The sequence below is a fragment of the Lithobates pipiens genome, unplaced genomic scaffold (assembly GCF_037356315.1).
Source record: "Lithobates pipiens isolate NorthernLeopardFrog02 unplaced genomic scaffold, aLitPip1_a1.2 Scaffold_18, whole genome shotgun sequence".
Lineage (NCBI taxonomy): Eukaryota > Metazoa > Chordata > Amphibia > Anura > Ranidae > Lithobates > Lithobates pipiens.
This window is the reverse complement of record NW_027507758.1, coordinates 444,801,048-444,828,082: the sequence shown is the minus strand read 5'-3', so window position 1 is coordinate 444,828,082 and position 27,035 is coordinate 444,801,048. Positions and strand designations below refer to the sequence as shown.

Sequence of the window (27,035 nt, the reverse complement as noted above, 5' to 3'; positions counted from 1 at the left end):
CCATTGTAAGCATCCCAATTGGTGTTAAATGGTTTGTCTCAACCACTGCTTTTTTATGAGCCAGAATAAAGTTCCACTACCTCTGGCGTGGCTTCTGTGTTTACAAGTGACAGTGCACCTCTCCAGGTGCCAGCTGGCTCCCACAGAATCTCCCTGCCACTGCACTCAGGGCAGGAACAAGGATGGAACAGCTGCCCGGCCCCATTGTGTTAATGGGTGGGAAGGAGGGCATTGGGGTGCTGAGATGTTGCCCGAATGCTGACACCCCACGATCCTTCTGCTGTTGCCCAGTGTGGAGAGGTGGAGCCATAAGTGAATATGCACTCTGTGTACCGTATGGGTGGAACAAGACTTTGTTCTGCCTTTTGCAGAGGTAAGCAAGGCAGTTGAGGATGGGATGTGGGTAAAGGGTGAGGGTTGTGGGGATTTAGAGGTAGGAGATGAAGAGGGGTTTGAAAGCAAGGAGCTTTGGAATCTTAGATGTTGGATGTGGACAAGCGTAGCTATGGCCATGGTGTAGAAGTAAGCTGTGGAGGGGGGGGGGGGTATGCAGAGGTGAGCTGTGGCTGGAAGGAGAGGTAGAAGTGAGTTGCGGACAGGGATGCAGAGGTGCATTGCGGACAGGTATGGGGTGCAGAGGTGAGTTGCAAACTGGAGTATAGAGGTTTGTTGCGGAGAGGGGGTGCAGAGATGAGTTGCAGATGAGTGGCAGGTGTAGAGGTGCAGAGGTGAGTTGTGATCAAATATAGGGGTGAGCTTTGAGCAGGGGGTGCAGAGTTGTGGATGGGGGTACAGAGATGGGTTGCAGATGGCTGGAAGGTGTAGTGGTGTGTTGCGGACTGGAGATGCAGAGGTGAGTTTTGGACAGGGGTGCATAGGTGAGCTGTGATCAAGATAATACAGAGGTTAGCTTTGGAGGGGGGGGGGGGGGTGCATAGGCAAGTTGCAGACAGAGAGTGGAAAGATGAGTTGCAGACAGAAGGTGCAGAGATGAGTTGCAGACGGGGGTGTGGAAGTGAGTTGTGGATGGGAGCACAGAGGTGAGATGTGGACAGGGGTGCAGAGGAGAGCTGTTGATCCAGGATGCAGAAATGAGCTGTAATAGGTGTGCAGCGGTAAATTTTGGACATGAATGCAGAGGTGGTTTGGTCTGGTAAAAGAAGTTTAAAGCAGCAGGATCAAAAGGTAGAAAAAAAAAAACTTGCAGGGAGAACAAAGACTGCTTTGTTAATGCTACTGACAGGTTGTATAATTTTTGATTTTGCCTTTATTCCCACTTTAAGGGTTGGTTCACACTGTTGCGACCCCAAAATAATGCAACTTCCAGTGGAACTTGTATTGCGACTTGAGCGCGAATTCAATGCAACTTTGTTGTTTTGTGACTTTGGCCAATGATAACAATACAGAGTGTGACACCCATTACTGAACTTACATTTTTTGGATCGTTATGTGGCTGAAAAGCTCTCGGGGTCCTCATGGTAGAGTCTTCTACCTCTAACCATACTCAATCACACTTACCTTGGTCTTTATAAGTCAGGTCCTTGGTATCAAAAATTGAAAGACACTCACGTACATGAGTTGTTCATTGTGGAGAGTATCCCTCAGTCTCTTGGAAGCCATCTTTCCTGCACTATGAACACGGCTGTACAATGTTCTTTGGGAGGTGACATTGCTTGGGAAGAGAATTTGAGCTGTGGGGCTAGGCTAAGCCACAGGTACACAGCAGAAAATGGACTGGGAGTGGAGTATAGAGTTAAAAAACCCTCTGAAGTTGCAGCTAAAAAGTTAGTGCAGAAACTATTATTTTTTTGTCCGTGCGACTTGAGTCACAGCAATTAAGACAGCGCCCATTGAAATGAATGTGGTTTGACTTGGCATGCGACTTTCTGTGTCGGACATTGCATCAAGTCACATTAGAGGTTGCAGCAGTGTGAACCAGACAATCGGGATTGATAATCTTTCAAAAGTAATTTTTATCCCTATTAGGAGTCTATTTTGTATTTGATTTACTACCACTAGATGGCCTAATTCTTCCCCCTCATAGTCAATGCTATCATGTGTTGCTTCAAGCAAACTGAAGCAACTGTACTGCCCTTCCCAATTAAATTGTAGCTTCCAATTCACATTAAACACAGTGTACTAAAACCAGTTATCCATGGCAAACATTTGCTAACTGGCATTCATTTTTTTGCCTTATTTAAAGCCTAGTACACACAGACCAAATGTCAGATGGCATCGGCCGGTTCAATAGAAACCGTCCAACATTCGGCCCGCGTGTACTGTGTTCGACCGGCTTCTGTCAGGTGGGCATGACCAATAGAGGTCTGCTGATGAGCGCTCTTAGCCAATGGAGTCCATTGTCAGAACACAATAGCACAGCAGGGGAGATTGTTGTACTAACATCGTATGGTTAGTACAGTGGCTCCTCAGGAGCTGTCAGTTATTTATTTTATTCAGCCCTGCTGGATAGAACGCAAAAACAACAAATAGTGTGTACTAGGCTTAAATATACAGTAATGCTTGCTTTAAGATAATTTACTTAAAAGGGCAGCCCCAACAAATATTGATATTTCACCCCTCTGTGGTTACTGGTGAAGTAGACCACACACTAGCTTTTTACATTTTCCCATAGACACCAAATGTGCAATTCATCCACTAGAAATGCCAACTGCCCCAACCATTACAAAGAGAAAGGCTACCCTCCTTTGGCTTTATAAGACAGGTGAAGACACAAAGGAAAATTGGTTTGTTTAAAAATTAGTAGAAGCCAGTGGTCAATTCAGTCCACATGTGTCTGTCATAAACTGAACTATCACCTTTGTGCATTGTTGGTCTTAGGCCCCTTTCACACGGACAGACCGCCTATCTGTTTTCTTACAACCGTCAATGGACGACAATAATGCATTCCTATAGGCAAACGCATGACTGTCCGTTACCATCCGTTAAGCTCCGCTTCTGATTTTATCCATTTTTTTTTTAAGGTTAAAGGCTATTAACTGACATTAACAATGTCCGTCAATGTCCGATCAGTTAAGATCCGTTTGAAGAAATCATTATTTTTTTTTGTTTATCTGTGAACTCAACCTATGACCCAGGCAGTAGTTGGACAATAGGAAGTACTTCCCCAGTACATGCCCAAGGAGAAATATGGCAAGAGATGTCTCCCATGAGGAGCTTATAATTATAAATTGTTGGAATCCATTGCACAATGCAGATAGCACACACAAAGACAAGGACAAAGACAAGGACAATATTATATGGTTTTGGTAAATCTGAAGACAAAAATCAGCAGAAAATCTGATAGTGTGTATGGGGCTTTAAGGTTAGGCTGTGAAAATAAACCTGGGATATTTCCATTTACTTGTCCTCCCAGACAAGCCATACACAATCTGATTATTACTAGTTATGTAAGTATCATTTCAGATACTCGGGAGTCGGGCAGTGAGAGTTCAAGTTTACAAAAAACTCTGAAGCAGCAGTTACACAGATTGTCGATCACGCTGGAGAATTTCAGCGGTTGATACATTTCATGTTAGAGAAGGAACTAATCTGTTTGATGTGTTCCAAACAAAATCTGCTTCAGCTCACAAAATATTCTGTCAATTTTAGCACTGTGCCTTGGGATAGCCAAGGCCAGTATTTCTCAAACTTTTTTCAGTTGTGGCACTCTTTAACCACTTGCTTACTGGGCACTTAAACCCCCCTCCTGCCCAGACCAATTTTCAGCTTTCAGCGCTGATGCACTTTGAATGACAATTGCGCGGGCATACAACACTGTACCCAAATGAAATTTTTATCATTTTTTTCCCACAAATAGAGCTTTCTTTTGGTGGTATTTAATTACATCTGGGAGTTTTATTTTTTGCTAAACAAACAAAAAAAGATGCAAAAAAATAAAAAAAATCATGTTTAATAGTTTGTTATAAAATTTTGCAAACAGGTCATTTTTATCCTTCATTGAAGTGCGCTGATGAGGCGGCACTGATAGGCTGCACTGGTGGGCACTGATAGGCTGAACTGGTGGGCACTGATAGGCTGCACTGGTGGGCACTGATAGGCATAGTTAAGGCGGCACTAATAGGCACAGATAAGGCGGCACCGATGGGCACAGATAAGGCGGCACTGATGGGCAAAGATGGGCACAGATAAGATGGCACGGATGGGTGGCACGGATGGGTGGCACTAAGGGGCACTGATAGGTACCACTGATAGATGGGACTGATGGGCACTGATAGGTGGCACTGATAGGTGGCTCTGATAGGTGGCACTGCTGGGCACTGATGGGCGGCACTAATGGGCACTGGTAGATGACACTGATGGGCACGGATGTTACAAGTGCCACCCATTTTTTAGGTGGAACTTGTGACATGTTCCCACTCCTGCAGCCTCTCCCTGATCCGTCACTTTTAGTGACAATGAACTTCTCCCCGAACTTGCTATCACGTCATTCATTCACAGAGTTCTACGAATGGGAAAACTACAACTACCATCAGTCTTTGCGTCTGTTGGCTTGTATTTCTCAATGAACTACCAAGGTGCTGTTAAGTGCATTAGGTAGTTTATTGATGGTTCTTTTCATTGTGTAACTGCCAGTCTGCAGGAGTGAAGCATTTCACTGTGACCTGCTGATCGCGGGTGAAATACTTTACAGGCTCCTAATAATTTTTTTTTTTTAAAAGCCAATTTTTTACCTGCAAAAAAATGTGCATTTTTTTTTTTTAAAAGGTGAACTTATCCTTCATATTATGCCAAAATCTCAGGGTACCTCATTCTAAAATGTAAAAAAACTAAACTAAGCAGCATCCACATATGTGGGACAACTGCCATAAGAGATGATTGTTACTTTACAAAATGGTACTGACTGTTATTCCAGCCAGGGACCCTGGGCAAACATTTTAATGCCCCCCCCCCCCCAGCTAGACTCAAAATGAGTTTACTGCAGCAGATCAGGTAGCGATTGTGATTGGTTGATAGAGGTTACAGCACATCATTTCCGCTTGCTGATTGGTTGCTAAAGGTTACAAAACATTACTGCTCATTAATTGGTTTCTAGAGGTTACTGCAAATCATTATTGCTCACTGATTGGTTGCTAGAGGTTACTGCACATCATAACCTCTGCATCAAATTGCGGGTGTGGCTAAACTGCACTAGCATTGAGGGGTGCACTATGTACAGAGTGCATAGTTGAAAGGTGTGCTACATACACACAGGGTTGAAGGGTTCACTATGTACAGAATGCAGCATTCAGGGGTATGCTAGGTACAGATTGCAGGGATGCACTATTTACAGAGTGCAGGGTTGGGGGGATGCTAGGTGCAGAGTGCAAGGTTGAGGGGTGCGCTATGTGCAGAATTCTGGGTTGAGGGGTACGCTACTTTCAGAGTGCAGGGTTGAGGGGAACACTATGTGCAGAGTGCAAGGTCCATGGGTGCGCTACATACAGAGTGCAGGGACAGGAGTGAGCTATGTACAGAGTGCAGGGACAGGAGTGATCTATGTACAGAGTGCAGGGTTAAGGGGTGCACTAGGTGCAAGGGGTGAGGTGGGTGCAGAGTGCAGGTGGTGAGGGGTGGGTACAGAGTGCAGGGGGTGAGGTGGGTGCAGAGTGCAGGGAGGGGGCGAGGTGGGTGCAGAGTGCAGGGGGTGAGCGGTGGGTGCAGAGTGCAGGATGGTGAGGTGGGTGCAGAGTGCAGGGGGTTAGGGGTGGGTGCAGAGTGCAGGGAGGGGGTGAGGGGAGGGTGCAGAGTGCAGGGAGGGGATGAGGGGTGGGTGCAGAGTGCAGGGGGTGAGGTGGGTGCAGAGTGCAGGGGGTGAGGTGGGTGCAAAGTGCAGAGGGTGAGGTGGGTGCAGAGTGCAGGGAGGGGGAGAGGTGGGTGCAGAGTGCAGGGGTGAGTGCAGGGAGGGGGTGAGGTGGGTGCAGAGTGCAGGTGGTGAGGGTTGGGTGCAGAGTGCAGAGGGCGAGGTGGGTGCAGAGTGCAAGGAGGGGGCGAGGTGGGTGCAGAGTGCAGGGGGTGAGGGGTGGGTGCAGAGTGCAGGGAGGGGGTGAGGTGGGTACAGTGTGCAGGGGGTGAGGTGGGTGCAGGTGGTGAGGGGTGGATGCAGAGTGCAGAGGATGAGGTGGGTGCCGAGTGCAGGGAGGGGGTGAGGTGCATGCAGAGTGCAGGGGGTGAGGGGTGGGTGCAGAGTGCAGGGAGGGGGTGAGGTGGGTGCAGAGTGCAGGTGGTGAGGGGTGGGTGCAGAGGGTGAGGTGGGTGCAGAGTGCAGGGAGGGGGCGAGGTGGGTGCAGAGTGCAGGGAGTGAGGGGTGGGTGCGGAGTGCAGGGAGGGGGTGAGGTGGGTGCAGAGAGCCAGGGGTGGGTGCAGAGTGCAGGGAGGGGGTGAGGGGTGGGTGCAGAGTGCAGGGAGGGGGTGAGAGTGGGTGCAGAGTGCAGGGGGTGAGGGGTGGGTGCAGAGTGCAGGGGGTTAGGGGTGGGTGCAGAGTGCAGGGGGGTGAGGGGTGGGTGCAGAGTGCAGGGGGGTGAGGGGTGGGTGCAGAGTGCAGGGGGGTGAGGGGTGGGTGCAGAGTGCAGGGAGGTGAGGGGTGGGTGCAGAGTGCAGGGGGGTGAGGGGTGGGTGCAGAGTGCAGGGGGGTGAGGGGTGGGTGCAGAGTGCAGGGGGGTGAGGGGTGGGTGCAGAGTGCAGGGAGGTGAGGGGTGGGTGCAGAGTGCAGGGGGGTGAGGGGTGGGTGCAGAGTGCAGGGGGGTGAGGGGTGGGTGCAGAGTGCAGGTGGTGAGGGGTGGGTGCAGGGGATTAGGGGTGAGGGGTGGGGGCAGAGTGCAGAGAGGGGGTGAAGGGTGGGGGCAGAGTGCAGGGAGGGGGTGAAGGGTGGAGGCAGAGTGCAGGTGGTGAGGTGGGTGCAGAGTGTAGGGATGCATGGCTCTCCTCTCCTCCAGATTCCAGTACAGAGCTCCACACTCCACTCAAAGCCCTACCCCCCCCCCCCCCCCCCCTCACCAGTCCAGTACAGAGTTTTCCTCTGTCCTAAAAGCTACTCACAGCATGTTGTCTAGTCCCCCGATGTCCGTGCAGCATGCCAGTGTGAGGTAGCTTCCCCTATGCAGATTCCCCGCCCCCTTCCTCCTCTGCTCTCACAGAGCGTGTGTGTATCAGACACTCCCCAGAGCGGCCGCAGGGAGAGTAGCACTGTCACTTGAAAGCAGCGCTTCTGTTTCTCCAAGTGACATTAGCAAGTAGCCGGCGGGCAGTGCAGGGCTCAAAAGGTGGGCAGCGCAGGGCCCCCAACAATGACAGGGCCCTGGGCAGCTGCCCCTTTGGCCCTGCGATAAAGACGGCCCGGAATATACTGCAAATGACGCATTTGACCATTGCTCACTGAAATAGCCATTGCAGAGTTAATTCATCATTGTTTACCAAAATGTATAAGCATGGACAGACCACTCACTGCAACGGTCTTCAGAGAGATATCTAACCATGTAATTTAATTAATTTTATCTTTCAATATTCATAAAAAAATTGAATTTCCCTTCCACGCAGTGACATCATTAAGTTCAAGCAGGCAATTAAATTCAAGTATTCAAGCTACGACAATTTACAGAACTACTATATTTACCTGGCTAGACTTAAGAAATATATTGCACTTTGCCTTGGTGTCCGACCATGGTGCTTTGAGAAAGACTCTAGGGAAGAATTCAGAAGAAGGGTAGCATGTGGCATTGTTAAATTGTGTGGGCGGTTACTGCTAATGCTGCTGATGGGTGGAAGAGAAATTTGAGCCTTCCACGTGTTGTTATGAATAATATCCAAAGATTCCGGTTCTACTACAAGTCTTTTTTGAGCTGGATTTTCTGTTGTTTTTGTGACAGGAGGAAACCTGGATGGTGTTGGGGTCATTGGGTGGAGTTTTAAGACAACATTAGCAAAGTTTTGGCTGCTCTGAGTCCGACAACTATTATAAATCCTAATTTTTTTCCATTTGTCTTGATGAAGATTATGCAGACTTTTACTAGTCATCTTGGGTTCCGTGAAACCATCCACAACAAATGGGTCCCCAACACGTGTTTTAAATTGTGGATTCCACCTCTTCACTTTGCATAATTTTTTCTTAGTCACAAAAAGCCACTTTTTGATCTTGACATAAATATTCATAGGGAGAGAAATATTTGGGAAAGCGACAACTGACCACATCTTCATGATTAAATATAATACGCAGTCTTTGTGGCCCTGGTGGATACATGTCCTGAGAGGTGTCTGACCAAAAGGAGTCTGACATTCTAAACACAAAACATTCCGTGCAACAAATGCTTTGATCAAAAGGATTTGGCCTGCTTCAGCAGCTGCATGAATTGCACATTTGCCTATATCTGGGTGATCAGTTTCACAGCACCATTCTCTGTATGGATGGACACCAATGGCTTCATCTGCCCTTACACCCTTCTTCTGAAGCCAGTCTGCCATTTTCAGATGGCCAAAATGTGCAGCTATGTAAAGGGCTACTCTCTGTTGATATCTGTGTGTGGAAAAACAAAGGTCAATGTTAATAATGTACTTGTAAACCTTACACAGTCAACTGAAAAACTCTATGTATGTTTCTGGCAGATGTCAGAGCTGCTTATACGTGCATTGCCGCTCTAAGCAAAAAAGGAAGATATATATTGTCCCACTAGTGCTCAGGAATGGGGTGTTGGCATGTAATATCACCATCCAGTAGTGAGTAGTATGCTTAGAAAAATCGCCACTCTCTATGGCTAAAGCCCCATACACACTATCAGTTTTTCTGCTGAGCTTTTCCTTTAGGTTTACCAAAACCATGTAGTGGAAGGACCTGCCTGATTGCATACAAATTGAAACTTCTAAGGTTTGACCTCATATTATATGGTTTTGGTAAATCTGATGGAAAAACTCAGCAGAAATACTAATAGTGTGTATGGGGCTTAAGCCCCATCGGATGGGGCGAAACATGTCAGGGGAGCACGGCTTAGGCTAGCTCACACGTGTTAACAACATAGACTGAACTGAGAGAATAGAAAATTTTCTAAGCATTGTCAATGTCAGAGATATACATTTACATTTCCTTTCAACTATGTACTGCAAGGGCCTGCCTGATTGCATACGAATTTAAAGGGTTTAGGTTTGACCTCATATTATATGGTTTTGGTTAAGGATGCACCGATACCATTTTTTTTTACAATGAGTACAAGTACTAATACTATTTTTTAGTACTGACCGATGCCAATTACTGATACCTACTGCAACTGTTTTGTTTACACTTCAGCTGTCAGCAATGGTACAAAGCATTGAAAAGTTATTTACAAATGAAATAAAATAAAAAAAAATTTAAGATTTTGTGCAATTTTCAATGTGAAACGTGTAAATATATGTTAAAGGTTTGAAAATAGTAACAAACAAATCAAACAAGAAAAAAGTTTTAATTATTAATAGTTTATGAAATAGAAGTGAATAAAAAAAAAAAAAAAATCAGCAGGAAAAAAATAATGAAATAGAGAAGGAGAATAAGGAGTTAGTTAAGGCTGATTAGAGTAAATTAAGGGTTAATAAGGAGTCAAACAGAAATATTTAATAAAAAAACAAAGAAAAAAATTTTTGTTTATACTTGAAAGTATGCTTTAACCACTTCAGCCCCAGAAGGATTTACCCCTTTCCTGACCAGAGCACTTTTTGCGATTCGACACTGCGTCGCTTTAACTGACAATTGTGCGGTCGTGCGACGTGGCTCCCAAGCAAAAATGGCGTCCTTTTTTTTCCACAAATAGAGCGTTCTTTTGGTATTTGATCACCCCTGTGGTTTTTATTTTTTGCGCTATAAACAAAAAAATACCGTCAATTTTGGGAAAAATTGCATTGATTATTGTAAAAATGTCACTGGCAATGAAGGGGTTAACCATTAGGGGCGGGGAGGGGTTAAGTCCTAGGGGAGTGCTTCTAACTGTCTGGGGGATGGGCTATGTGTGACGTGGACACTGTTCGCTGCTCCCGATGACAGGGAGCAGACAATCAGTGTTCTGTCATTAGGTAGAACGGGGAGATGCTGTTTACATTGGCATCTCCCCGTTCATGAGCTCCGTGACACAATCGCGGGTATCCCAGCGGTGATCGGCGGGTCCCACGGGCATGACCACGGAGCTCGCGGCATGCATGTGCGCACGGCGGGAAATTCAAAGTAGCGTACCAGTACGTTACTTTGCCCAGCCATGCCATTCTGCCGATGTATATATGCTGACAGCGGTCGGCAAGTTGGTAAATGGACTTCATCTACGGATCGAAGTTCATCCCTCATCTATAGATACAAGAAGAAACAATGTTTCTTTTTGTCTTTCTTTTTTAGTGACTGAGTAATGTTGTTGATAAACATTGCCGGGGCTGCTTTTTTTGACCGCTCCATTTGCCAGGACTTTGTTTACACTTCAGCTGTCAACAGGGGAACCCCACTGACAGCTGTATGAGTCATCAGTTGTTAAGGATGCGTCAACAACCGATAATTGCCAGTTTCTTTCTTTTTTTTTTTTTACATTTCAGCTGTTAGTGGGGGAATCCTGCTGAAAGCTCAAAGAAATTAACCGGAAAGTATCAGTTTCAGGTATCGGAGCATTTGCACGAGTACTGAAACTCCTGCAAATGCTTAGTATGGGCATCGGTGCAACCTTAGTTTTGAAAAATCTAAAGGAAAATTGTATAATGTATGGCCAGCCTTAGGTATCCAGCAGTTGTATTTGTGTTACGTAAACTGTCTGTATACCTGCCATGGCCACCATGAGAGGATCCTGCACATTACTTTAGATTTTTATTTTATGGAAAACACAAATGGAGGAGTGGGAACATTGCAAATTAGCAGAAACTTCCAAAAATTCCAAGGTGGGTAGAAACAGAGCCAATAAAAATAAAGTTTACTGTTGGAGTACCTGGATTATGTTAGAAATACGTGACTCAGTCCATTTAAATTTAGTTGTCACAATGGCTTGGAGTATAAGCAGGGAATAATAGGGACGTTTTCAGTCCTAATAATGAGTTTATACCTAACTTACATACAATTACATATCATTTAAATTGTTCCATAACCACTTAAGGACCGAAGAATTGCTCCCTTAATAACCAGGCCATTTTTTGCAATACGGCACTGCGTCGCTTTAACTGACAATTGCATGGTCATGCGACGTTGTACCCAAACAAAATTAATGTCCATTTTTTCCCACTAATAGAGCTTTTTTTTGGTGGTATTTGATCATCTCTGCAGTTTTTATTTTTTTGCTCTATAAACAAAAAAATTAGCAACAATTTCTGAAAAACAAACAAAAAAAAACAATATTTTAAACTTTTTGCTATTATAGTTATCCCCGCCCAAAAAAACAAACAAACACATTTCTTCATCAGTTTAGGCCAATATGTATTCTTCTACTTATTTTTGGTAAAAAAAAAAAATCGCAATAAGCATCTATTGATTAGTTTGCACAAAAGTTATTGCATCTACAAAATAAGAGATATATTTATGGCATTTTTATTATTTTTTTTATTTACTAGTAATAGCGGTGATCAGCAATTTTTAGTGGGACTGCGACATTGTGCAAAAATCGCTGTGTACGCCTGACATACAATAATGGTGATTCATGCAGGGGAGCCAGCCTTCCGCAGTACAACTGCAGCGGGCGATCCGTAACTAGTTAAAGGCCAATACAAGTGGAGCCATCCTGCACAATGCAGGAGTGTCTATTAAATTTAGTCAGCACAGCTTAAACAGTGCTAATTTGTAGTTTGTTTCCCTTCTGCCACTAGGTGTCAGTGGCACCTTTGGCACTATTAGAAGAATTCATAATAAGTTTGCATTATGAATATTTATATCTTTCCCAGCCAACCATTAGGAGTTTCCTGTGCAAGTGGCGCATGCTGAGTAAGGGGAGAATTATCTGGGGTGAGCTGATGAAACCTATTTCCCCCAGGCTCTGGCCTGGAAGAGGTGCATGCTATACAGTTGCTCTTTAAAGTCTGTCTGCCTGAAGAGGCCTTCAGGAAATGGATCCTGGGTTTGCCATCCTGAGAAAGCCTGCAATTGAATGGGTCTTAAAGCTGCTTCTGAAGAGTGGGAGGCCAGGACTAGAGTAGAGTCTCAGTTAAAGCTGGTGGATTGTCCTGAAGATACTGGAGATGATTAACCTCTAGATATCCGCGCTATAGCCAAATGACGGCTACAGCGCGGACCCACATTGCTGGTATGACGTCTATTGACATCGTCCCGGGCACAAGCGGCCTCAATGGGCAGGAGCGGTGGAGGAGCGGTATACACACTGCTCCTTCACCGCTCCAAAGATGCTGCTAGCAGGACTTTTTTTTTCACATGGGAGACAAAGCAGCGGCTGTTTCATGGAGCTTTGCAGGCGCTATTTTTAGCATTGTAGCGCCTGCAAAGCACCCTAGTGTGAAAGGGGTCTTAGGCCCCTTTCACACGGGCGGCTGTTCTGCCACTGTTAAAAGCATGTTTTGTTATTTTGAAATTCAAAGTTTCCTGGCACAGTGTTCAATTGCAGTTGTACTTTGCGATTAACTGCGTTTACATGCGGCTGCGTTTAGCTGCGTTTGGAACATTCTTGCCATTTCTGATGTCCTTCCTGGTTCTTTCCTTGTTGCCGCTGCTATCTGCAGGAGAAATAGTACACTGTGATTACATGCATATAGCTGCGCTAAATCGTTCCTGGACGCAGTCAACTTTATTTTTTCTATCTGCACAAAACCGCATGCAAAGATACTGTTGCTAAATGCAGTGTGTGAATGGGGCCATAGGAAAGCATTGTGTGAGTTTAGCTGCGGTAGATAACTTGATCTGTCTGTCCGCAGCTAAAAGCAGAATTCTATCCGCCTGTGTGAAAGGGGCCTTAAAGTCTATGGGACCCGAACATGAAAAATCAAAAGTCCCCTTTTTGAAGGCTTATATGCAAGTTACAGGCCACGAAAAGGGTATGGGGGGCCTGGGTACTGCTCTGGAGGACATGCATCAATGGAATTTTTTTTTTTAAATGATTTGTTCTTAAAAGAGCAGAGATTTTAATGATGTTTAAAGTGAAACAATAAAAATGAAAAATTATTTTAAATAGAGTGCCTGGGGGTCCCCTTAGTCTGCCTGTAAAGTGGCACATCAGTACCATCTATAGAACCTGCAGCAAAACTGACATTTCTAAAGAAAAAAATGACATTTAAATGGACTTCATGGCTGCAAGCTATTTCCGTCATTAAAAAAAAAGAAAAAAGTCCATACCAGGCCCATTAGGTCTGGTATGGATTTTCAGGGGACCCCAACGCCAAAATAAAAAAAAATCCATAGCGCCTTATCAGAGCATGCAGCCTGGCAGGCCAGGAAAGGGGGGGTGAGCAATCGCCCCCCCCCCCCCCCGAACTATGCCAAAGTGGGGGGCTCTTCCCCACAACCCCGCCCCTTGTGATGTCACCGACCCAGCATGCATCAGTCGGTGACCTCACCAGGTGGCCCCCTCCTTTACCTATTTAAAAACTGACACCTGGCAGAGCAGGCATTCATTGGTCAGCCTTCTTCAGGCTGAGCAGGGTTGTTGGGAAGAGGCCCTTGTCCCCATCAACATGGTGTGGTGTGGACTGAGGTGGGAGACCCCACACAGGTTTTTTCTTTTTTTTGCCGGCAATTTTTTTTTTTACTTTCAGCTGTCAGCAGGGCTCATTAGTTGGTAAGAACACGGCAGGCAGCTTCCCCGTCCCCCGTCTAAAATCTGTTAGGTGCAAATACTTATAACATGCAGAAATTCTCTTTACTGTGTAATGAAATCATGGAATGAAATCAGATAAAGGACTTACAGTGTGCCATTGCAAATCACTGCTCTTAAGGAGGAAGTAAACCCTGATGGGTATACTTCCGCTTTGTCTCCATGCAAAGGTAAAGCATAATGGGCTACTATGCATCACATAGTAGCCCTTTATGTGTCACTTACCTGACACAGGAGCCAGTGATGTCACCGCTGTCCCCTGTAGTCCGGAGCGTCCATCTTCTTCCAGGTATCGCTGCTCCGGCCACTCACAGCGCCGGAGCAGTGATGACGTCACTCCTGCGCATGCGCACGGGAGCCGCCATTAACGGCATATCGCCGTTAGCAGTGGCATGCTGCTAACGGCAATAGTGCGCCTGCGCACCGCTGTCTACGGCGCATGCTCCGTAGACAGCTGTGACTCTCTTTTAGTAAATATCTCCTAAACCGTGTAGGTTTAGGAGATATTTCTTGGACCTACAGGTAAGCCTTAATCTAGGCTTACCTGTAGGTCAAACTGGTTTGTAAGGGTTTACAACTACTTTAATAACTACCCCTACTGTGTTCTAAATAAGGGATAACAGTTGCACCCTAAAAATATATGTATGTACATATCAATATCAGCAGTTTGGTTTGTATTGTTTGTCATGGCCTCAGGACCTTCTATTTACTAAGTACCAGTGAAGAGATTAAACAAAGAACAATGTCGATTACATGCATCCATGTGATTAAAGAACACAGTAGGGGAGATTTACTAAAACTGGAGATGCCAGAATTTGGTGTCCTCTATTATACAAGTCCTCTATTAAAAAATAAAAAAAATAAAAAAGGCCCACAAAGTCTTCTTCTTTCTTCTCTTGCTCCGCTGACGGACCGAAAAAGAAAAGAAAAAAACAAAAAACGGCAACCGACTCGCCTCCATCGGAAACACCCGCCGTATGACACGTCTTCGCTTTGACACTTCTTTTATAACTGAGGGCGGGGCCACACCGTGCCATTGGGAAGTCCCCGCGTGTCAGAGGGGGCGGGGTCACCCGGAAACATCACGGTGTGGCCCCGCCATCAATTATAAAAGAACTGTCAACTGTCCCATGTAGGCGGGTCGGTCACGTTTTTTATTTTTTTACGTTCCATCGGCGGAGCAAAAGAAAAAGAAGACATTTTTATTTTTCTATTTTTTAATAAAGGGCTTGTCCCAAGCAGTGTCATGTCATTTTTACAATTTTCACACTTTTTTTGTGAAATGGTAGGGGTACATTTGTACCCCGTTACAATTTCACACAGGGGGAGGCCGGGATCTGGGGGTCTCCTTGTTAAAGGGGGCTTCCAGATCCGCTAAGCCCCCCTCCCACAGACCCCCACAACCACCGGGCAAGGGTTGTGGGGATGAGGCCCTTGTCCCCATCAACATGGGGACACTCCAAACATTGTTATCTGAGATCAATACATTTGGAGACTACTCCAGACTCAGGGTGAATTGGGACAAATCCAGCCTGTTCCCCTTTGACCTAGACACAATTTCTCATATTCACCCTGACTCTAATCTGTAGGTGGTGTCCTCCTTTAGGTATCTAGGGATTCTGGTGCAGACACCTCTGTCCACTTACATTGTCAATAACTTAGACCCACTACTAACTCGTTTAAAGGAGCAAACTAAACAGTGGATGGACCTACCCCTGGATTTCATGGGGAGGGCAAATACCCTCAAAATTATCTATTTACCAAGACTGCTATACATTCTGGCCAACTCCCCATGCAAAATACCTAAATCTATTTTCAAATGTATAGACACAATCTGTACAACATTCCTGTGGAATGGCAGATCCCCCAGATTGGCGCTTGAGGCACCAAGGTTACCAACACAGCTGGCAGGATTGACATTCCCAAACTTCTTTTTATATTACCTAGCATCTCAACTGGTGCATATCCATGACTGGCTACACCCAATAGCAGTAAATGTATGTATTATCACTGAGGTGACCATTGCGTCCTATATGGAAACCCTTCACAATATTGTTTATAGGGGCAAAGTCCCACACGATGCTGGCCACATCCCTTTCATTGTTCAAATACATCACCACCAAAATAACAGGGCACACATGGTCGGTATCCCCGAATAACCCTCTATGGTTCAATCCCACCTTGCAGGAACTTTACTCTTTACCTGACCCTAAACGCTGGTACTCCAAAAGGGATTAAATACCTTTGTCACCTATACACTGCCCAAGGCTTTAAATCCTTCCATCAGCTCAGACATGACTTTGACTTGCTGCACTCATACCTGTTTTACTGCTATCAGCTCAGACATGCTATCAGAGCACAGTTCGGCTCCTTAGATGACCCAACTAACCTACCACCACTAGAGAAACTGTTGAGACAACCTGACCCTACTAAACCTATATCTACTTATTACTCTGCCCTAATGACTGACTTTAACCCCAGATTTAGTAGGGCCCAGTAAAAATGGATCTCTATGGGCATCTCCTTGCAGAGGAGGACTGGACAGAGTTTAGTGATATGTGAAAAACATCAGTTATTTCATCAAGAGACAGCATCATACAGGTAAAAAATTTCCATCAATCTCACCTCAACCCAACCAGTTTGAAAAATATGGGTTTGTCACCCACAGCTGAATGTTTCCGCAGCTGCGGCCAAGAAGCTGACTTCCTACACTGTTTTTGGGCATGCCCAATGGTTCAGGACCTCTGGGCAGAGGTGGGCTCCTTTATCTCTACAGCCCTAGGCCTCCCTAACATTATTCACCCAAAGAATTGTCTGCTGGGCATCTTTGGTGACCTGCAAATATCAACGGCTGCCAAAAGGCTACGAACTTACCTTTGAACTTTGGAAACAAAGCAAAACATTCCACAAAATATGGGACAGGTGGCTTTCTAGCCCCCTGACCCTCCCCTCACAATAGAAATAGATTGCAGGTTGCCTGTAGGTCATGCCACTCTATAAACGATATATATAGAATTTTACTGGTGCTATGTAACTGACACCTTGATTGTATTCTACATTCGAATGTAGGATTCTTAAACCGTGTATTAACATAAGTCTCCCAAATGCACAAGCCTAGTATTTGATGCTGTGTACCTATGATTGCCAAGTTTTGTTCTTGTTTTTGTAAAGCATATTGTTTTGTTTTCTTTTGGTTGGTCTGTTTGTCATAAAACTAATAAAAATATCTTTAAAAAAAAGAAAAATCAGTCAGGCCCTTGCACTACATGCTTTTGGTAACTCTGAAGATAAAAATCAGCAGAAAATGTGATAGTGTGTATGGGGCTTTAGTCTGCATAACAAATATAATTGAAGTTGCTATCAATGAACCCTAAGGCCAGATCTACGAGAAAAGAAATACAGTAATTTCTTCCAAAACCATTTACTTTTTGTGACTATATTCAAGGCCATGTTAGGACCAGTAAAATAGGAAAATATTCTTTGCACTGTTGGCAATCCTAGCAGAGTAGGGGTGCGTTGAGCGCCAAAGCTTGTGTGCTCAAAGACTATAGCAATGGAAATCAAGCCTTAATGATACTCAATAGACATGTGCAGAGTAAAATATTTCGTTTCGGAATTTCGTTTTCGTCCGAAAACTTAATTTATTTAGTTACTCCAGAAATTCGTTTTTATTTATTTCGTTTTTCGTTCAAAAATTGCATTCGTCCGAAAATCCACATGAATTACAGTCGAATCTGTCTTTGAAGGCTTATGGTGTCTGTCGAATGTATAAAGAAGATTCGACGGAGCTAGTATATAGCATACTTTAGAACCCTATTAAAGTCTATGGGACTCCAACGTTCAAAATCTAAAGTGCTAATTTTAAAGGCTAATTTGCAAGTTACTGTCCTAAAAAGTGTTTGGGGACCCGGGTCCTGCCCCAGGGGACATGTATCAATGCAAAAAAAAGTTTTAAAAACGGCCGTTTTTTCAGGAGCAGTGATTTTAATAATGATTAAAGTGAAACAATAAAAGTGTAATATCCCTTTAAATTTCGTAGGGGGGGTTGTCTATAGTATGCCTGTGAAGGGGCTCATGTTTCTGGTGCTTAGAACTGTCCCTGCACAAAGTGTCATTTATGCAGGAAAAAAAGTCCTTTAAAATCACTCGCAGCTATTATGAATTGTCGGCTCCCGTAATACAGAGAACACTCATTGAAAGTCATTGATAAAAAAATAAATTAATTAATTTTAAAAAAAGCGTGGGGGTCCCCCAAATTCAATTACCAGGCCCTTCAGGTCTGGTATGGATATTAAGGGGAACCCCGCGTCAAATTTAAAAAAAAATTGACGTGGGGTTCCCCCTAAAAATCCATACCAGACCCTTTATCCGAGCACGCAACCTGGCAGGCCGCAGGAAAAGAGGGGGGGACGAGAGAGCGGCCCCCCCTCCCTCCTGAACCGTACCAGGCCACATGCCCTCAACATTGGGAGGATGCTTTGGGGGTCTGTGACCCCTCAAAGCACCTTGTCCCCATGTTGATGAGGACAAGGGCCTCATCCCCACAACCGTGGCCGGTGGTTGTGGAGGTCTGCGGGCGGGGGGCTTATCAGAATCTGGAAGCCCCCTTTAACAAGGGGACCCCCAGATCCCGCCCCCCCCCTGTTTGAAATGGTAAGGGGGTACAAAAGTACCCCTATCATTTCACAAAGAAAGTGTAAAAAATGGTTAAATAAAACAAACACACTTTTGAAAAATTCCTTTATTAAAATAAAAAAAAGATTCCAGCGGCGGTAATCCACTCTTGCTATCCAGTGACGGACGGTCATCTCTCCAGCGATGTCTCTTCTAATCCAGCGCAGCAAATCCATCCTTCTTCTGTCTCCGTGGAGGAGACACTGGAAGGATTCCAGCGGCCTGACGTTTCTTATATACGGTGGGCAGGACCACCCGTCACCTGACCCCGCCCCCCTTCTGACGCAAGGGGAAACCCGGGGTTCCCCGTGACGTATGGGTGACCCCGCCCCCCTCTGATGTAACGGAAACCTGCCTGTGTTACATCAGAGGGGTGCGGGGTCACCCATACGTCACAGGGAACCCCGGGTTTCCCCTTGCGTCAGAGGGGGGCGGGGTCAGGTGATGGGTGGCCCCGCCCTCCGTATATAAGAAACGTCAGGCCGCCGGAATCCCTGCAGTGTCTCCTCCATGGAGACAGAAGAAGGATGTATTCGCTGCGCTGGATGAGATGAGCCATCGCTGGAGAGATGACCGTCCGTTGCTGGATAGCAAGAGTGGATTACCGCCGCTGGAATCTTTTTTTTATTTTTTTATTTTTAATAAAGGAATTTTTCAAAAGTGTGTTTGTTTTATTTAACCATTTTTTACACTTTCTTTGTGAAATGGTAGGGGTACTTTTGTACCCCCTTACCATTTCAAACAGGGGGGGGCCGGGATCTGGGGGTCCCCTTGTTAAAGGGGGCTTCCAGATTCTGATAAGCCCCCCGCTCACAGACCTCCACAACCACCGGCCACGGTTGTGGGGATGAGGCCCTTGTCCTCATCAACATGGGGACAAGGTGCTTTGAGGGGTCACAGACCCCCAAAGCATCCTCCCAATGTTGAGGGCATGTGGCCTGGTACGGTTCAGGAGGGAGGGGGGGCCTGCCAGGTTGCGTGCTCGGATAAAGGGTCTGGTATGGATTTTTAGGGGGAACCCCACGTCAATTTTTTTTTAAATTTGACGCGGGGTTCCCCTTAATATCCATACCAGACCTGAAGGGTCTGGTTATGGATATTTAGGGGGAACCCCACGTCAAATTTTTTCTTAAATTTGAGGCAGGGTTCCCCTTAATATCCATACCAGACCTGAAGGGCCTGGTAATTGAATTTGGGGGACCCCCACGCTTTTTTTTTAATTAATTAATTTATTTTTTTATCAATGACTTTCAATGAGTGTTCTCTGTATTACGGGAGCTGACAATTCATAATAGCTGCGAGTGACTTTAAAGGACTTTTTTTCCTGCATAAATGACACTTTGTGCAGGGACAGTTCTAAGCACCAGAAACATGAGCCCCTTCACAGGCATACTATAGACAACCCCCCCCCCCCCACGAAATTTAAAGGGATATTACACTTTTATTGTTTCACTTTAATCATTATTAAAATCACTGCTCCCGAAAAAACGGCCGTTTTTAAAACTTTTTTTTGCATTGATCCATGTCCCCTGGGGCAGGACCCGGGTCCCCAAACACTTTTTAGGACAGTAACTTGCAGAATCTTTTCTCTCTGTCAAATCTTTTTTCTCTGTCGAATATTTTCTCTATATAATCTTGGACTAATAGAGGTAAGGTTAGGCACATTCGACCACAGGTTCTATAGACAGATTGTTATTGTCAGAGTCATGTCGAATCTCCTATTCTATATATCGAACTGTTGTAACAATGAAAACGAAAATAAAGCATTTATTTATGTCGGATCTTTCGTTTTTCGGATTTTGTGCTTTCGTTATCGCTTGTCAAAACGAAAACGAAAATAGCTGAAATTCGGACGAAAATGCATTCGGACGAAAACGAATGCACATGTCTAATACTCAAAGTAAATGGTTCATATACCTGAGGATGGTTTCATTCTTCGATAAGTACCGTTGAACATTTTGCTTGTGGCCCAGAACACAGGATGCCAAAAGTTCCTTCCAGCCATCCCATACATCCAGTTTCAATGCAGAGCCTAAAATTAATGCAAAACAGACCAATTTTTATTGCTGCAAGAATACCTGCTCAGTTAGACATGTGCACTGATGTAAACTGGATGTGCTTCTGCAACCAGCACTTGTGCATATGAGTGCTACCTGTTTCAGATACAGAGGTGTTTTATGTACACATACGACAAATAGATCTACTCTACTTGCTGTTTTGTTTGTTTGTTTTTTTATAAAATGTGTGTGCAGCTAAAAGTCCAATAGTAGAGCTGGAGTACATGTAATTATAATAAATAACCACTAGAGGTCTAGAATTTGTTTCCTACACTTAGGGGAAAAAAGTTGGGAAGGAAAGGGAATATCTCCCTATTGAGTCACAGGTGCCAAAAAAAGGTTTTAGATTTTATATCAACTTTAGACCCTATTGCACCTACAGTTTTTAGCCACTACAGACCCGCCAAGAGTTTAAAAAATACAAATTTACACTTTTGGAAATTTGTGCAAACTATCCAAGTTTAGAAATGAATGCCTTTTCACATCCAAATGTGCATATTCAAGGACAAATTATGGCATTTTTGAGGACACAAGTTTACGCCTCTGAAGGAGATATGTGACAAGTGTATATTGGTGTATTGATGGTCAATGTGGAAGGGGATTATGTTAGGGAAGAAGAAATAGAACATTAACTTTGGGATCCAAAGCGTCTTTGGGTCACTGAATCTTTTTGGCTATATGTCCTATAGCAGTGATGGCGAACCTTGGCACCCCAGATGTTTTGGAACTACATTTCCCATGATGCTCCAGTACACTACAGAGTGTCAGAGCATCATGGGAAATGTAGTTCCAAAACATCTGGGGTGCCAAGGTTCGCCATCACTGTCCTATAGAATATCCTTGCCGCCAAGTGTACGCAGATGTGCGTACTCGGCTTCGGGGGGTTATACCGAGATGATGCCCGCACCTGCAGGCATCATCCCGGTACTGATTTTTACAGCAGGGCGAACAGCTTAGCAGCTCAGCTGTTATGCCGGAGGAGTGGAAGGGGATGCCCCCCCCTTCCCGCCGCTCTTACCGGGGCTCCTGTGCAATCGGGAGCACCGATGTAGAATGTGATGCCTCCGGCTGGGGAGGGACTGGAATGAAACCGTAAGCAGTCTCCTAATGGTAAACACGGAAGCGACGTCACTTTCCGTTTACTCGGCTGCCAATGGCACCGGATTTAAAAATATATACACTATTCAGAATCGCTGAAAACGACGATCTGAATACTTTGAAGTGTAAAGGAGGGATCGGGGGTCTTTTCATAGTTTCATAGTTAGTAAGGTTGAATAAAGACACCAGTCCATCTAGTTCAACCTGAGTGAGTGTCTACAATTGTCCCTATCCCTGTACATTAAATTGTAAACACAAAATGTCAAAAATAGGCTTAGTCATGAAAGGGATATGAAATCTTATTATCTTATCCAGGCCATTTTAAAAAAAAAACTGTATCTTGTGCTCCTGGAAAAGTATCCAAGAGCTGTACCTGCTGTCTGTGAGAAAGCAAACCTTCACATGCAATATTTTACATCCATCCATATTATACTTTTGCTTAGTACTACTTCCCCCTGCATTTTGTGCTTATGCATATGATATCAAATTAAGTACAGACCACAATTACTCATGCTTCCTATGATTGTCAGCTTCATCTAGTGGCAAAAATTAATTTTAAAAGCAGAACTCCACCCAAAAGATAACAAGATAAAAATGAATAGCCCAATACAAGATAAAATAACAAGGCCAAGTTTTTTTTTATATATACATTTATCTACAATCTAGAGAGCCTCCCTGTATTCAGAACCTTCAGTAATTTCAGTGTCCCCAGCCTGATGGCCAGCAATACTCAAACTACTTCCTAAATTGTCCTAGACCTTCCTCAGCCTATAACTGGACAGTGAAAGGGAAAGCAGCACAGTGATGAGCTCATCTCTTTGTCACTTTGCTTTTTTCAGTACATGTTGGTTGGCCCTTTGTACTGCTTTTTCCTCTCACGTTGTAGCCATAATGTACAGGGACTGCAAGAGGTCAAACTTCAACAGGTTTCAACAAATGCAAGTACTTGTGCTGCTTGCATTTTAATCACTTCATCCCCGGAAGATTTTACCCCCTTAATAACAAATAATGTTTTTGTAATACAGCACTGCGTCGCTTTAACTGACAATTGCGTGGTCGTGCGACGATGTACCTAAACAAAATTGACGTCCTACAAATAGAGCTTTCTCTTGCTGGTATTTGATCACTTCGTCAGTTTTTATTTTTTGCGCTATAAACAAAAAAAGACCGACAATTTTGAAAAAAAACAATATTTTTACTTTTTGCTATAATAAATATACCCCAAAAATATATATAAAAAATGAATTTCTTCCTCAGTTTAGGCCAATATGTATTATTCTACATATTTTTGGTAAAAAAATTGCAATAAGTGTATATTGATTGGTTTGCACAAAAGTTATAGCGTGATAGATTTATGGCATTTTTATTATAATTTTTTTTTTATTTGTAATGGTGGTGATCTGCAATTTTTATCAGGACTACGACATTGTGGCAGACAGATGGCACATTTTTTTCACTATTTTAGGACCATTGACATTTATGTAGCGATCAGAGCTAAAAATAGCCACTGATTACTGTATAAATGTCAATGGCAAGGAAGGGGTTAACACTAGGGGGCGATCAAGGGGTTAAGTGTGTTACCTCAGCGTGTTCTAACCGTAGGGGGGGATGAGCTACCACTGACAAGACAGAGATCACTGTTCCCGATGACAGGGAACAGAAGATCTCTTTCATGTCACTAGGCAGAACAGAGAAATGCCTTGATTACCTAGGCATTTGCTCATTTTGCTTCTCCTCGCTGAGATCACGGACCGCAGGCAGAGATCAAGTCTGCAGGACCCGTGGGCGTGCACGTGTGCGCTATCCTGCTTTTGCAGACTGACGTACAGGTACAAAAGTTTGAGCAGGAGTGCCATTCTGCCGATGTATATCGGCGTGAGCCAGTCGGCATGCGATTAATATTAAAGATGTATTGATGATTAAATTTTGCCTTTTATGTTTGCCTAGAGCAGGGGTCTCCAAACAAAGGGCCAGTTTACTGTCCTTTAGACTTTAAGGGGCCGGATTGTGGCCAATAAGGGTAAAAAATGTCCCTGGCTCAGTATCAGTGAAAATAAACATTGCCTTGGGTTTGGTGGTCAATTACAGAGTACCTATGGAGTAGGAATTAGGCCCCATCATTGGTATTCCTGGGATCGAAAGTGTCCCATCTTTGGTACTTCTGGGGGAATAGTGTCCCATCATTGGTAATCCTGGTAGGAATAGTGCCCCATTGCTGGTATCAGTGGGAGGAATAGTGCCCCATCGTTGGTATCAGTGGGAAGACTAGTGCCCCTTTATTGGTATCAGTGGAAGAACTAGTGAACCATCATTGGTATCAGTGGGAGGAATAGTGCCCCATGACTGGTATCAATGGGAGGAATAGTGCCCCATCATTGATATTCCTGGGAGGAATAGTGCCCCATTGTTGGTATCAGTGGGAGGAATAGTGCCCCATCTTTGGTATCAGTGGGGGGAATAGTGCCCCATCATTGGTATCAGTGAAAGGAATAGTGCCCCATCATTGGTATCAGTGGGAGTAAAAGTGCCCCATCATTGGTATCAGTGGGAGGAAGAGTGCCCCGTCTTTGGTATCAGTGGAAGGAATAGTGCCACTTCATTGGTATCAGTGGGAGGAATAGTGCCCCATCATTGGTATCAGTGGGAAGAATAGTGGCCATCATTGGTATTAGCATACCTCCCAACTGTCCCTGATTTGGAGCAATGTCCCTCTGTCCCTCATTCGTCCTCATTTGTCCCTCATTTTGGTTTGGTCTATATATATGTATATAAAATGCACTTTTTATCTATCAAAAAGTGTTTTCCAGCACTAAACCTTTCATCTGATCTCTAAATTGCTGCATTTGTAAATTCCAAAATCCAATATAAAGGAATAATAGTGGTAAAAAAGGCACTTGTGGGTTTAACCAATCTTGTTTTTTTTTTTGTACAATTCTGTGGTCAGGGGTGTGTCCTATGCCTGCATACTTTTGCTGATAGGTGTCCCTCATTCCCATCTCAAAAAGTTGGGAGGTATGGTATTAGTGGGAGAAATAGTACCCTGCTATTGGTGTTAATGGGAGGAACAGTGCTTCACATCAGTGGGAGGAATAGGGCCCCAGAGGCCAGGTAAAGGCTGGCCCCCGGGCTGCAGTTTGGAGACCACTGGCCTAGAGTTTTGTTTTAAAGACATATTCCATTATTTAAGTAATAAATGCCCTCATATTAAAAGACAAATGTGCATTGATTTTTTTTTTGTATTTGGGCAATCAGCAGACGCAATACACAGATTATTTCTCCAGCCCCAGGTTAGTACCAAGGTATGGGCTTTCAGTCATGGAGCTGGAGGAAGTATCAAGTGTGTGATAAGAGTACTGTATAACACAAGTGCTAGTTATAGTGATGCAGCATTTGTGTTCTGATATTTCTAGCACCAGACAACTAAGCCAATTTTCAGAGATCACAAATAAAAGTAGTTGTAGGAGAGTAAGGGAAACTTGACTGGCTTCATTAAGCATAATTGACCACCTTGTAACCATGAGGCACATTGTCTTGATGTGGTTAATTTACCTATTTCCAGCTTGTAATTGCTCAGGGTGTTACAGTCATACATTTCTTTGCCTTCTAATGTCCTCAAGCAGAAAACACTGACTGGGAATCCACATGTCACAGACACTAGGGACTTCAGCTGTGAAACCGTTTCAGAAAGAAGATGAACATTTCCCATTATCGGGACCTTTTCTTGTGTCACTGCATTATGTACATAGAGAGCCGGCTTTTCTTCTTCCTGGAATCATAACAAGATATATACATTTGTAAAGTCTAATTTGAGTAGCTTTAATCATGTTGCTTGCAATTAACACAAATGGCAAAAAGAAGTAGTTAAAAATGTGATGATATGGGCCAGTGTTTGGTTTAGTGTTTGGTCCAGTGTTTGGTCCAGTGTTTGGTCCAGTGTTTGGTCCAGCTTGATCATTTTTTGGATATGCATATCCACATGAATAATTGCTGAATTTTATGTATATATGGGGATAAGATGGGCCTGCATAGTGTGCCTATCTGGAACAAAAAAGAAATGCTAATATTACTAATAGTAGCCAATTTGGTTTAAATGTTCATTTCCTAGCCTGCCTTTCATCGACAGCTTTCAGAGCCGTGGTTGTGTCCCACTTAAACTCTTTCTCGCTCTGTACTATTATCCCCGGAATATGCTCTTATTGAAAATTTGAAAGGCCAAATTACCTGAGATGTATTTTTATTAGAGTTGCATTTTACCTTTCCTGATGTGTCTGTCTGCTACTACATTTAGACTAAAATCTCTCGCAGGTAGGGAGTTCCATAACTTCTTGTTAATATGTCATGTATTAGCCTTCCATCACAAACTTTGCGCTTACTGTGAAATAGTGATTTTGTAAATTGCTGTATACACTGTATTTGTGAACTAGACAAAGCATGAGAAACATATGGGATACAGTCCGATAGCTTCTATGTGCGACAAACAGTGCACATGGGCCCCAAAGGGAATGACACATTGCACAACTGTGGGGAAACACCATTTAATTCCCCCCTCTCTGTTTCTGTTGCAGCTGCACTTGTCACAGGGGGCTGCAGCACAAACACTGTTTGTTTATGTCAGAGAGGGAGCAAGTGCTAAAGGTCTGCCTGGGAGTGGGGAGCAGTCTGGTTCCTGTAGCAGGCCTGTGATTGTCTGAGATTTAGCCCACCTACTAGTCCACAGAAAAGGAGAAGAGTCAGAACTGCAGTACAGTAAGTACTGTCAAGAGTCCAGGGAGAGAAACAGAGGTAAACTGTGCAGGGGGGCAGTTGTTTGACAGTACTATGCAACAGAGGGTCATTGACCTCTGCACATTGTATTCTATGTCACTACTGACCTTTGAGCTCTGCGTCATTTACTTTTGACCCCTGAACTCTGTGGTAAGTGAGGCACAGTTCAGAGGTCAGTAGTAAGTGCTGCTGAGTTCAGAGATCAGTAGTAGGTGACACTGAGTTCAGAGGTCAGTAGTGACACTGAGTTCTGAGGTCAGTAGTAAGTGACACTGAGTTCAGAGGTCAGTAGTGACACTGCGTTCGGGGGTCAGTAGTAGGTGATGCAGACTTCAAAGGTCAGTAGTAAGTTAGGTAGAGTTTAGCATTCAGTAGTAAGTGAGGCAGAATTCAAGGGTCAGTAGTAATTAGGCAGAGTTCAGAGGTCAGTAGTAAGGCATGTCCTTGATGACGCCCTGGAGGAGGGGCAAAACGCGTCAACGTACTTCCGGTTCGTGTTAAACCATTGACGCAAATTTCCATCTCCGTGGAACGCACACCATTCAGCGGTAAACTCGGATGATTTTCTTACTGATGCCTGTTTTTGCCAAAAATCTTATAAGTTTCACATTGAATGCACTTGATAATTGATGCCAAATTCCCCATTTATGGAGTGTGTTATATTCTTCCTGTCTTAAAAGGTCTTCCTGCAAGATTTTACTGAGGA

At 44.3% G+C, this 27,035-nt stretch overlaps 1 protein-coding gene across 2 annotated transcripts in view; it reads right to left on the bottom strand.

Moving 5' to 3' along the window:
- The window catches only part of ANKUB1 (ankyrin repeat and ubiquitin domain containing 1), a 79,170-nt gene that overhangs the window by 13,171 nt on the left and 38,964 nt on the right, over positions 1 to 27,035 (bottom strand). The window contains exons 3-5 of one of the 2 annotated variants that reach the window (XM_077488194.1): positions 25,115 to 25,331; positions 20,358 to 20,442; positions 7,610 to 8,506 (exon numbers count right to left, since the gene is read on the bottom strand). In XM_077488194.1, the coding sequence (XP_077344320.1) occupies positions 7,610 to 8,506; positions 20,358 to 20,442; positions 25,115 to 25,331 (1,199 nt within the window). Of the gene's footprint in view, positions 1 to 7,609; positions 8,507 to 20,327; positions 20,443 to 25,114; positions 25,332 to 27,035 lie in introns of both variants that reach the window. The other variant, XM_077488193.1, reaches the window with a different exon arrangement.